Below are 14099 nucleotides of genomic sequence, written 5' to 3'. Positions count from 1 at the left end.
AAAACAATTTAATAAAATTAGATATTTATTTATTAAATTTATTTGAACATAAAATGGGTGGGAGTGATTTTAGAAAAAAAACGCGTATGAATATAAAAGAAAATAAACAACTAATTTAAAATAATGATTATCGTTTGATTTAAGAGATTTTAAGATAAATAAGAATATCTTCTGCATCTGTTTCTTTAAATACAAAATTGGTTGGAGTGGGTTCAGATTAAGAAGGCACATAAATACAAAAATGTATTTATTAAATTTATTGAAACGCAAAAAATAAGCACTGAAAAAAGAATAAATATATAAATAAACTTTTAATTAAATTATTTGTTTAAATTTGATTTTTGTTTTTTTATTTATTTATTTAAATGCTAAATAGTTTGGAGTTATTTAAGAATACAACTGCTTATAAATACAAAATAAATAAATATGTATAAAAGATTTTAAGATAAAAATGACTATCTTATTCACCTGTTCCTTCAGGGTTACTTTGTGTCCTCCTTGCATTTTATAGATGGAAAAGAAATTGATAAATGATTAAGATAAATAAAGTTACAGATTTTTGACATCAATTTTTATAGTTTAGCTCTGATTTGTCTACATGCCGAGACATATAATAGTTCTTTAAAAGGTATATTTAGGAAGAAATATTTTATAAACGATCATTATATTTTCACTGCTGTAAGCTTTTATTACTTGCCGAGTGGATTGAAGTATTCGTTGGTCTCAGTCATTTGTATACTTTTCATTTGTAGATACAGGGTGTGCAAATACATTTGTGTTCCAAGAGTGAGTTGGCAGAAATATTATTGATACACACTTTAGATTAAATAATAATTTCTTGGAAAGCCATGAATGGAAAATATGTTTGAATCCTCCGTATTTTTAGTGTAGGCTTATTATAAAGGACTTACGCCACTTATGAATATTTTTTGTACTAGGAAATACTTATCATTTCCATTTCTTGGAAACAATTTTTTTAAAAAGATATACAAATCATTAATTTCCATTCTTAAGCAATAGCCAATCTTAAAGAGTTGTAAAAGTATTTAAAGAAATTTTTTTATGAATAAATATTGCCCAAAACAAATAAATTGACAATTGTTTGTAATACCCAAATGCAGCAGAGAAAAAATATGGAAAAATGGAGTTCAGGTATGTTCCTGTTTTTTTCATTGAAGTTGTATTTTATTATTATATTCAAATAAAAAAGTTTAGTTATTATTATATTCAAAAATAAATATTATATTCAAAAAAAATTTACTTTAATTCTAAAATGTCATGGGAACAATTTTATTTTAATTGAATTCAGCTTGTAGAAATCAAATTTCTTGTACAATTGCAATATACAAAATTAAAAAAAAATGTGTTTACATAATTATAATTGATGACCTATGTACATTTTTTATCTATTGTTTTCTTCTATTAGAAATTTAAATTAAAAAAAGAATGTTTAGCAATTTGTGATCGAAATGTATATTAGCAATAAACACTTATTTTGCCATTTTGTTTTTAAAATTAATTTTTCTTAAAAATTATTCATTTATAAGATCTTTTTTTAAACTGAATTTTTAATTTATGAGTTAAGTTTTTTAAAATAGGTTTTTCTAACTGAATTTTTAATTTTTTGAAAGCATATATTGTAACGAAATTCGAATAGTAACAAATCTGATCTTTTCCACAATTGTTACAAAGAATTCTTGCATAAAGATGAAGGAATTTTTATAACTCAATATTTAAAAAAAGAAACTTCATTTTGCTAACTTTTACTAAAATATTTAAATAAACAGCGAACTTTACTGAAATCTATTATAACGCAATTGTTAGTAATTATAAATTTGAATGTTACTAATGTAATCCTAATATTTGAATGTTACTAACTTCAAAATATTTCTCTGTTATATAAATATTTTACACAGATGAATTATTTTTCAATTATATTTTAATTTAAAAAATTTAAAAGAATTTTGGTACTATTAAAAACATTTTGATTTGTTTAAAATAGTTCATATTTCAGCTTCAAAATAAAAACCCAAGAATTTTTAGATATCTTGATCAAAATAAAACTTGTACATTGTAATTCTTAGGTAATATTATTTTTAAAATAATATTCTAATTATTGGCATGCTTTGAACTTACTAGATTATCTAATAATAAATAAATTAATTTAAAATATTGACCCTAAATTCAAACTTTAATAATTTTTTACACCTTTCAAAATTCATAATTTGATTCATATTGTTAACTTAGAAAATTTCTTTCCCCAAATGATCACATCTGCTCTTTTATCAGCTGTTAGATCGTTTCTCTTTTTTATATAATCTCCCCGTAGCCCAGGATTATTGCTGCTTATGCTGAAGACATGGACGAAACTTCCAAACATTTTGATAATATTAAAAAATTTAAATGGAAAACACTTTATTCTTCAAAATATTTGTTCTAAAAGAGATATTTTCAAATTTAATTTTAGCATACTCTAAAGACTACTAAAAATTATTTGTTTATCTTCGTTTTATCTTCCACTAAAAAAATTCAAACTTTTATAATGAATTTGGAATTTAAATTATTTTATTCTTATATATACATTTGCAGCAGATTAACATTTCTAGGGCTAGTAATGTAATTTCTTTAATTTTTAATACCACAAAAATTTATTTTAAATGTGTTTGTGAAAAAAAATCATCAAATAATTTATAAAGACATGATTCTACTACTGTGATAATTAAATGAAGAATTTGAAAAAGTCTCTAAGAAAATTCATGCTTCATGCTAATAAAATTTTTAACAAATTTAAAAACTCTTTAATTTTTATAAGTGAAGTAAAAAAGATGAATAAGATTATAAAAAAGATGAACTCCTTGCCCCAAAAAATTCGTAAAAGCATCAGTGCGTAAAAATTTATTCTTAGTAAGTTGGAATTTTAACTATACTTGCAAGTTATTTCTGATTTTAATGACTTTTTAGGAATTTTCTTCTTTGTGATGTTAACTAATGTTTAATTTCTATTTGGTGGTATTGCAGTTGCATCAAACCTTATTTGGAACAAAAACTGCTACCGTAAGTAATATTTGAATTTGATTAATTATAATGATTAAATTAAATTGATAATGATGCATTTTGTTTTCTGTTGACAGTTTTATAAATTATTTACTTAACGTAACATTTAACATTTTTACATGATTAATCATTTTTATCTGGTTTAATAATTTTATATAAATTGATAATATTGAATAGTTTTTATCTGATTAGATTATTTTAGTAACTAATGTGTTAATATTTATATCACAGGTAATTCAATTCTCTTTGAATTAAAAAGTGGATTTTAATTAAAACCACCTGCATAAGAAGAAATATATAATAATCCATAATCCATAAACATCGCCATGAATCAGGTTAATCCATCAGCACAAAGAATACCAAAACTCACCAAACCGCGCATAATAAAGAATTTGATATTGATCTCTTTATCATTTTTTCTCCTTTTCTCTGCATATGACGGACTCAGCATGTTACAAAGTACAATGAACAAGAAAGCAGGAGTAGGAGTGGTTTCACAGGCAGTGGGCTTCACCTCATTTTGCATCTCCGCTCTATTACTGCCAAAATACGTTATTAAAAAAATAGGATGCAAATCATCACTTTTCGTGTCCATAATCCTTTACATACCATTTATAGCTGCAAATTTCTATCCAAAGTGGTACATTATGATACCAACAGGAGTTTTCGCCGGAATGGGTGCTTCAATTCTGTGGGGATCTCAATGCACGTATTTTAATGAATCTGCTGTTCGATATGCTAAACTAATTGCAGCCAGTTCTCAAATCTCTGATACTGCATCCAATCATGCAAATGATGATACTGCTTCTGAAAAGCGTTTTCATAACGAAACCGGGAAAAACGATTCACAAAAAGATGAGCCATCAATAAAAAATAACAAGGAAGATGCTTCCTTTAGATATAAGTGCAATAATGCCAGTTGTGGTAATGTGGAAGAATTCGTCGTTTCAGAAATCGCTAAAAATTGCGTGCAATATCTCAAAAATACTGTAGACGACAACGATTTGTCACAAACAAAAGAGCAAAATGCATCTTATAATTTAAATCATCCGAGACACTTGCCTATTAGAAATATTCCCCTTTCTTCTGGTGCCGTGCAAAATGTGGCTCATGGAAAATCACTTATTCAAGGAAGAACTGATGAAACAAAAGTAGGAAAACTAAGTGATAGTGGTGAATCGAATAAAGGAAATATTTCAAAAGTAGATGAAGAATCGGTATCTCCAAAAATAAATAAAGATTGCCAATCGATTTTTCAAAAAGCCAATACCCTTGAATCTGTCACGGGACTTTTCTTCGGTTGTCATGGTATGGCATATTATTCGGCTCAGATTTGCAGCAATGTGATCTCGTATTATGTCCTGAAAGGCGATGATATACAAACAATGAATCATTTCATTGGATGTTCGTGTGGTGCCCAATTTTGTAATGACAACAAGTGGTGCATCAATGATGACACTGAGTATGTGAGCACCAATATCCGGTACATTCTAACAACTATCTGTGTGGTTATTGCTTCCATTGGTGCTTTGCTGATATTCTTTTTCCTTGATCCGTTGAAGAAAGCAAAGTCTGAAGATGAGCCTGAAAAGATTTCTTTGAGACTGATTTTTGCCACTGTAAGCCATAACAGAAAGAAAGAACAATTGTGTTTGATTCCTATAAGTTTCTATGAGGGCATGCTGCAAGGATTTTATACAGCTGATTTCACGAAGGTAAGTTCTTAATTTTCTTTGTAATTGCAAAATATATTATTGTAACTGTGAAGTGAGGATTTTAAATAGCTGTGCTAATTTATTTATTACATACGCGTGTAAGTAATTCTGAAATTTACCTCCTGTAAAGCACCAAAAGCATTTTTTAAAATTAATATTTAGATTTCGGGTAAACGCAACTTCAGTTATGTTCTTTACTTTCTCGTGTATGAAATGTAGAGAAAGTTTTGTAGTAGTTTAAAAAATTTCGAAACCTGGATATTTGACGGATCTCCAAGTTACCCTGACTTCCGATTTTTTATGACAATAGAATTGACTGCAAATTAAACTGGTTTTCTGAAAGAATATTTTGACAACTTTTGTAATGATAAGTAATTTATAAGAACGCGAGCTGTATTATGAAAGAGTAATACAGCTCTCTAAGTGATAATTCCTATTGCACGTTGTTTTGAAAAATAAATAATCTTAGGAAACACGAATTTAAATGGTCATTTCTATAATTTGCTACATGAAGGCAAAAAATGTCTAATTCAAGGAAGCATCTAATTGCAAAGTTTTCACTTATTTTTTGTAAGAATGCTATATTATGAGATGTCTAAAATTAATATAATAAAATTATTTCGTATCTTAAAGGTTATGATTTTCTGTTAAAAACATCGAATATAAATATTAAAACTTAATTATTCATTGGAATAGAAGCATGTACACCTTTCATTTACTCATTGGAAGCCATAAATACAATTTTTAACATTTTCATTTAAATTGACATCTTTCGTGTCTGTATATGAGAAATATGGAGATCGATTTTAACTTACAACCTGATGTAGTACAGTTTCGAAATGTTGTAATACACCTTTTATTATTCGCCATGATAATACACTTTTTTAAACCTTTTTAATTTAATTATAATTTAATTCATAAATCTTCACTCCATGTCATTTGGATTCTAATGGTATGGATTTAATTAATTGAATTTATAACACAATTTTATAATATTTATAGCAATGAATCATAAATTTAATGTGATGAAATGGAAATAACTAAAATGAAAAAGAATTATATTTTTAGTACAGTGAATATGTATATATTTTTTAAACTGCTTTTATTGTTTATTTTATGGCGTCGGAAATCGAAGTCTTTCTTTAAAAAAGTTAAATTACGAAATTTGAAAAAACAAACAAACATCTTTTTAATTGCTCAAAAAAGCATTGATGATATTTGCTATTATATCTGTTTACATATATTTAATTTAAATTATATACTTATTTTGTGAAGCTTGTGCATTAAGGTAGTTGGAACTGTTGACTGTATATTATAGCTCCTTTTATTATGAAAAAATAATTAATCTTCTTGCTTTCCCGCCATTATTGGCAGGCGAGAGTTGGGCAGTGAGACTGCAAGACGTACAGCTCACGCTCATGTATCTTTATATGTTCTATGTTAGTATAGTCATGTTTTGTCCTTTAATTATAATAAATATATTTTCATATTAATGCTGGTAGTTGCCTTTCCCCACATTAATGATTAGATTTGTCATTCTGGAAGGAACATGTAAAGAGCCTGCAATTTTACAATCCAGGAAGGTTAAAATTGATGCTTTTCAATTCATTTTCGATTTTCCAATACGCCTTGTAATATTGATGGCTTCACATGATTATCAAGGCCAGTGCAGTTGTCTCTATAAATATACCATAACAGGAGAAGAAAAGCTGATTTTTCGAAAGACGCGTCGTTCCTTTCTCTGTACTTTCCTTATATTTCGTGTAAGAAATATAGAGAAAGTAGCAAAATCTTCAAAAAATTAGAACTCAAGATTTTGACGAATCGTCGCGTTTTAGATTTTCCTGAGCTCCAAAAACGCAATTTTGGGAAATGTCTGTCTGTAACTATAGTGACTCAAAAATGCTTTGAGCTGGATGGATGAAATTTTGTATAGAGTCTCTACACCAGATTTTATATTTACTATGCAGATCTCGATTAAATTTTGAGTAAACACTATTCACAAAAAGGCTGCCTTCCGGCTGTTTGAATATATATGAACACGATATTTACAAATCGAAGACAACTAGATGGATAAATTCAATGTATATATAGCATTTATACTGTAGATACTTGTCAAATTTTTAGTCAAATCCAACAAAGGTATGATATTCTGCCGATATATACATTCAGAAACATGTAAACACGACAGCTCAAAAACACAATGATTTAAATATATACCGGGTTACTTTATGACTGCTATTGTAATTCTATATTGAATTTGGTTCCAATCTTTGGAGGAAAAAACATGTCTGAAACCCTAATTCACCGTGATTAGTTTAAGGAGACGATTCCTGCTGGTTATGAAAAATTAATTGACCCTTATAGTTAGATATGATATTCTCTCAGGAACATAGAAGGAGTCTGAAACTTTACCATCCAGAAACGTTAAAATTGCTGCTATCTCATTTCCATTACCATTTCTCCTAAATATTGTAATGTTGATGGTTTCACGAAATTATAAAGATTAGACAAGCTGCCTCACTATAAATATACCGTTGCAGGGGAGGACTAGCTGAGGATGACTTTTCCCAAAGTCGAGTCGTCCTTTTTATTTACCTGGGATCGCTGCGTGACGTATGCTGTAATTCAATTTACAGCATTCTTTACCAGAAGTACAAAGGCCCCTTTACTCTATATGATCATTAGTCATTCATTCAAGTATGCTGCACTTATATATATATGGATTTGATAATTTTCAGTACTTTTTCATAAAAAATATATACCTGTAGTTAGATATTATTACTTTTCTTTAATAAGCAATAATCTTTCCTTTTAGTCCTATGTTGGTTGTGCTTGGGGAGCTTCTAATGTCGGATTAGTGTCGGTGTTTTATGGGGCTGCCTGCGTTATTTCTTCTTCTGCATCCGGTCTCTTTGTAAAATATATTGGAAGAAAGCCATTGTTTCTGATAGGACAAGTGATCAGCATATTAATGGTGATATTTCTCATGCTCTGGATACCCGAATCTAAATCACATTATAAATTCTACATTGCCTCAATCTTTTTTGGAACCATCACAGGTATACTCTGGTCTCAGTTATTGGGTAAGTACATTTTCTTCGTCGGTACTCTGACATGGGGAATATTCTTAATAAATGCCTTAAAAAAATCGAAAATAGTTTTCTTCTCAATTTTCGATCAATATTTAAAAAAATCAAATATTATAAATTATTAAATTCTCTTCTGAATTGTAATGTCTATTTTTTCGGGGGGGAAATGAATTGTAGGATGTTAAAACACATAATAATGTCTACTTCACAGTAAATGATACATTCTTTTGCCACATAAGCAAAGACAATCAGTTTATCAAAATGTTTGATATTCGTTAATCCTGATTATCTTTCACTGAAGCCTAAATGCTTTATGCCAGAAACACCATGATAATTTACTATTCTTCCATCTTAGATTTAAAATATATATAATTCTTACACATATTCCTAATTTTTTGAATTCGTATTTACTTCCAAAAAATGTGATTATGTTTATTTTTTTTGACAGATTCAAGGTTTTATCTTTAGTCGTTTTTCAGCGATATTTTTTGATGTCCTTAAACTGGATAATCTTTTCCGGTTGTTTTCCAGACACAAATAAGCATCCGATTACAAACCAGAAGCTAGTGTCTTCATTTGCAGGCAGCCTTATCAGAGCACCATTCCATTTTTTGATGATTTCACTTGCGTTGCAAAATGTCTCATTATTAAATGTAAATGAAAATCAAAACAATCTGGAGTAAAATCGACAGTAGCAATGCTTTGAAATATTTTTACAAGTACCCATAAAGAATTTTTATTTCCTATTAATCAATAGCTCCATGTGGCTGCTTTCACTTTTGAAAACTCTCAAATCAGCGAAACTTTTTAAAATTTAAAAATGGAATCATAAAGAAAAAAAAATCCTTTAAATAATCCTATTCAAATCATGTTGAATGTTGCTTCCTTTACTGCATGTACAGTGATAATATATCATTTTATTGTGATCATTCACTTATTTTTAAAATGCTTGATTCATTTATTTGGCTTCTCGTTTCTGCCACTTTCAGTTTATTATTCATAATTCATTAATGATTATTCAAATTTAAATTTTAATTCATAATTCCCTTTTTATCTCAAAAAAATCATTTTATCAAACAAGCAAAAATATGCAACTTAACCAAAAAATACTATGCGTGATTCCTCATCGTTACATAATTTATTTGACGTTTGTAAAAATGCAATTGTGCAAACGTTTTTCACTCCTTTTTATGATAAAGTTTTCGAATTTGATATACTCGAGTACTCTATAGCAATAAACTATTTAATATTTTACTAAGTCAATTTTTAGTTACTGTAATCAAACTTTAACGTCTCCTGGTAAGTTGTGAAAAGTATTCTTCAAATTTCTATAACTTTTGTAAAATTAAATTGCAAATTAAATATTAAAAAGCGAATTATAATTTAAATTTTAAAAACATTTTAACTATTACTATACTAATTGAAGTACATTATTAAAAATTTCTCTTATTGCTTTATTTATTTTAATTATATTTATTTAAAATATTCTATATATATTCTTAAAAATAAAATATTAAATATATAAAAATTTATATTAATCGCGCAGAAAATAAAATGCAAATTTACTCCGACAGGGTCATTTTCAACATAGATTTTAATTAAGTTATCTTGTGTTTAATCATTTCAATAACTGATACTCTTTTTTTATAGTATGCATTTGCTCAATTTTATTATTATCATTATTGCACTTATTATTTTGTTCCTTAAGTCCTTTTTTTTTCTTATTGCAGCTTTATATGGACTGCTTTTTAAAAAAGATGAAGAAGCAGCCTTTGCAAGCTACTACCTTTGGAGTTCCTTGGGGTGGACTACTTCTTTCCTGTACAGCGACCATCTATGCACTTATGTCAAGATTTATCTTTTATTGATTGTATCTATTATTGGAACTACTGGATACATTTTTACGGAAAGATCATATGAATTAAGAAAAAAGGAACAAAATATACCGTTAACTTGAAATTGGATTTCATTGTCTTAATAACATTGAAATGCATCTGAAATTCTATTTTGATCAATTAGGAATTCGTTTGTTTCATACGTACAGAGGAAATATGTTTGTTTTGGATTTTTTTATTATATCAAAAAATAACAATTTACATTATTTTAGCTATAGATATCCTATTTTATGTAACATCTTTTTAACATTATATTTTTTATAGATTTTTATTTTTATAGAACAATTTTTATAGATTTATTTTTATAGAACAATTAGATTAAAAAAAAGATCTATTTTATTAAAAATGAAAAATTATAATTGCATGCAAACTCATCCCTAGTAGAAAATAGTCTTACCTTTGAATCACCACCTTTTCTTCTTTGAATCAGCCTGATATTTGTAATAGTGCTAATCTTGTTTTATCCTAATTCCAGATGTTATGCATAGGGAAAGGACATAATTTCAACAGCGCGTCTTTAAGGCCCTTAAAGAAGGTTTCGACACTGATAGAATTGAAAGCTGTTGCTTTTGAGTAATTTGCCTTTTCTGGCTTTCTTTTGGATAATTTCGTAGTGTGTCTTGTCATAAGTAGCTTCAAATATTTTTCTCCAGGTCAATTTTTATTGTTGACCTCTACAAATTTATGAGCCGGAATTCAAACTACTTTCCACTTCAATCCATTTTTGAGATTTTGTTTATATATCATATTAAACCGAACTCTTTTGTGAAAAATACTTTTCTAGGATCACACAGAATATACATTTCAGAATCATGTTGAATATATTTTTCTAGAATCACCCTTAACATATCTTCCAGAATCATACCGAATATACTTTTCCAGAACCACACTGAGTATACTTTTCAGAATCATAATGAGTATACTTTTCTAAAACCGCACTGAATATACATTTCAGAATCATATTGAATATATTGTTTTAGAATCATACGGAATATACTTTCCAGAATCATACTGAATATACTTTTCTAGAACCACATGAAAATACATTTTTAAAATTATACTGAATTACTTTTCTAGAATCATACTGAATATACTTTTCAGAATCATACTGAATATACTTTTCTAGAGTCGCATTTAACATAATACTTCAATTTTACTTTTCTATTCTTAAAAGCCATCAAAGGCCGAATTCATGTCACTTTACACAATCCATTAATTCAAATTTTCTTTTCTATTTTACCACACACAGATTCAGTTACTTATTTAAAAGTTTCAGGATTATAATTTTCGTGTTTTCACTCCGTTTCGTTACTTTTCATTCTATTATAACTTGTGGAAGAGCACCATAATTAACCTCATAGATTTGAGACCAGTGATCTATTATACACTATGTGCTTTCGATCCATAGTACAAGAACTGACAATTTAAAATTCAAACACGTATCTATTGCAGACTATGGCCAAACTTAAAAACAAGATGTAGATTTACTTACCAAATCCGGTACAAACTGGAATATAGTGGAAATTCTGAAGCCATTCTTGAAATCTATAAGTCAAGAAAGACATTTCAAAAATATTTTCATAAATGCTGTTATAAACGATAACAAAAACAAACAAAAGTTTCTACTAAGCGAATGTTGTTTAAGGTAGCTGAACTGTTCAGTGCAAAATGGTAGCCCATATCGATATTATGGTTTTTGATCGAAGGATCACAATGTACAAAGCAGTACAACAGTTTCACCATATTTATTGCCTCCAGACTTCAGATCAAAACATAGATATAGTGTTTCTTTATGCTATTAGGCAGATGAAAAAGAAAGGAAAAAAAATTATGAATTCTTATAAAATGGACGATACAGAATTTTGTTTTTTGTTTTGTTGCTTTTTTTATAAAATTTAATGGGAATTCATTCAATTGTGGAAATAAACTGTATCTTAGACATTTTTAATTCATCTGAATTTTCTAAATTGTATGATAATATCCAAACAAAACTAGACATTATTATTAAATAATTAAAAATTAAATAATAATGATAAATAATTCTAATATAAGTGGAATACCTTCTATATTGATATAAAACTCAACACATGAACAATTATATTCTTCAAGAATTAATATAATATAAAAATGGAGAAATACTTTAAAAATTTGTTTACCATTAATTTCAAATTACATACATCAATCTAAAGAAAATTGCTCATTTCTGGATAATTCTTTTTTTAACTCCTTTATTAACCTTGTTTTATAATTCCTTTATTAATCAAATTTCAATAAAAACATTTCTTATCTTTTATAAAATCTTGGGTATTTTAAAGGGCTTTGAAGATCTTAAGATAAACAATAATATGTAATACACAAATAGAGATTTATGTTACAATTTTTTTATCAATATTTATTGCATTTAAAATTTATTTTAAACTCCCATCTTTTGAAACTTACAGCGTTTTTTACCGAAGTCCTACATGTTTAAATCACATTAACATTTACATGCTTTGGTAGATTTCCAAAACAAAAATTTCCGTTATTCAGTGAACAGAAATCGGTTTATAACTACAGTTATCTTTTTTCAGTAGATACAATAATAAAAAATGAGTACAATAAGAACAACATTTTCAAAATAAATAAATTTAAAAATAAACATGAAGTTAAGCCATTATCTGCCACGTTGCTAATTTGGGATTTTATTAATTTTTTGCACATAATTCTGCGCAAAATATTTGTAATATGCCAAACAGTGTAGTTTCATTTACTACATATTAGTCAACATTATGTGAATCGGAGAGTGTGTATTCTGTGCTTCGTTTCTTCACAACAACAAATTTAAAATTCGTTTGTAAGGTGAATGGAACAGAATTGTCATATTTGAAGCATTATATTTTTGGTTTGGTCTTTATATTATAATGAAATACTAAACATAAATATTTAATTTGGAGGTTATAGTTCAGAATCTGTACTTACACGTATTTTATATTTATTATTATTATATGATACCCTTTTTGAAAAAATACCAAATATTTTTGAAACGAAACAAAACTCGAGTATAATTATATAATTATACTTTTAGACACACACACACACACACACACACACACACACACACACACACACACACACACACACACACACACACACACACACACACACACACACATATATATATATATATATATATATATATATATATATATATATATATATATATATATATATATATATATATATATATCTTTTCAAAAATAATTATAATAAAAATATAGCTATTAAATATTTGGGTAGAGCGAAACAATATACATCTTTCTACAAAATTATTTTTTTATATTATATAGATAATTAATAAATGATAAGCCATTAATTTATCTAGATTAGTTCTGAAAACTTAAAACTTGTCATTTCAAAGAACTTTGACATATTACAGACTTTAAGAAAGGAATTAAAGCACATAAGGTTTCAGATATTGTGGAAGAGAATAAAATAATTTAATTACTATTTTAGTTTAATGCAATTAATTATTCAACAGAGCAACAAAATATTTAATCTAATTATTTTTTTAATTTTTAGATCAATTATTTTTTAAATTCATTGTGAATGACGCTATTCATATTGAATAAAAATTTAATATAATTAGCAGTTAATTAATAATTTCTGAAACATTTTTTCAGATATGAAGAATGCATAAACACTTAAAGTTTCATCCCTTTAGCACGTTAAGAAATGAATGAAAAATCTATAATGAAATTCTTCCTTACAAAATTCTATCATCCGTTTAAAAACATTTTACCATCAACGAATTCTTTTGGAACTTTCTTTTTATTATTTAAAGGACGTTTCACGTCAAAATTTGTCTAGTGCATTCTGTACATCAATTTTCAACATTCGAGGTAAATAAAAGTAATCATTCAGTCTAAATAAAAATATTATTTGCTTATGATTTCATGAATGGTATGACAAATAATGAAATTAATTTTCCATCACTCCAGATTCTTTTCGCTTTTCTTTTTTTATTGAAGTTAGATCAAAATTATTTATTTTATAAGCTCTCCAAAAGCCATTTCTTAGGATATTGCAATAGTTCCTCCAGCACTATATTAATAACAATTTTTGTTTAAATTTAGACCATTTATAATTTTTAAATTGCATAATAATCCGCGTTTATTAAATATTTTTATTGTGGATTGACCATGGAAAATAATAAATTTCCTTAATAACAAATTGCTCTAAATTACAGAAATACATACACTCAAACGATTAGTCTAAAGAAAAGTAAAGAAATAACTTTACAAAAATTTGTAATGTCTTTTTATTTCTTAGGAATTTTAAACAGCAACGCTATGACCTCTGGAATG

At 27.0% G+C, this 14099-nt stretch overlaps 1 protein-coding gene across 2 annotated transcripts; it reads left to right on the top strand.

The window, feature by feature from the left end:
• Positions 1–409: 409 nt before the first annotated feature.
• Positions 410–12787, top strand: LOC129969514 (protein unc-93 homolog A-like). 2 transcript variants are annotated; one of them, XM_056084120.1, is made up of 4 exons: positions 410–1152; positions 3286–4769; positions 7588–7855; positions 9592–12787. In XM_056084120.1, the coding sequence occupies exons 2-4, from the start codon at positions 3381–3383 to the stop codon at positions 9816–9818; spliced, it is 1884 nt and encodes a 627-aa protein (XP_055940095.1). In that variant the 5' UTR covers positions 410–1152; positions 3286–3380; the 3' UTR covers positions 9819–12787. The 2 variants fall into 2 exon arrangements, with proteins under 2 accessions (XP_055940095.1, XP_055940094.1); XM_056084119.1 differs by lacking the exon at positions 410–1152 and adding an exon at positions 2131–3054.
• Positions 12788–14099: the final 1312 nt, after the last annotated feature.

The sequence above is a fragment of the Argiope bruennichi genome, chromosome 5 (assembly GCF_947563725.1).
Source record: "Argiope bruennichi chromosome 5, qqArgBrue1.1, whole genome shotgun sequence".
Classification (NCBI taxonomy): Eukaryota; Metazoa; Arthropoda; class Arachnida; order Araneae; family Araneidae; genus Argiope; species Argiope bruennichi.
The sequence above is the reverse complement of the archived record's forward strand: the minus strand, read 5'-3'. Positions and strand labels throughout refer to the sequence as shown.

Coding starts and splice junctions, on each gene's coding strand:
- LOC129969514 (XM_056084120.1), top strand. CDS start 3,381: ATGAATCAGGTTAATCCATCAGCACAAAGAATACCAAAACTCACCAAA. Junction 4,770..7,587: donor ATACAGCTGATTTCACGAAG/GTAAGTTCTTAA, acceptor CTTTCCTTTTAG/TCCTATGTTGGTTGTGCTTG. Junction 7,856..9,591: donor ACTCTGGTCTCAGTTATTGG/GTAAGTACATTT, acceptor TTCTTATTGCAG/CTTTATATGGACTGCTTTTT.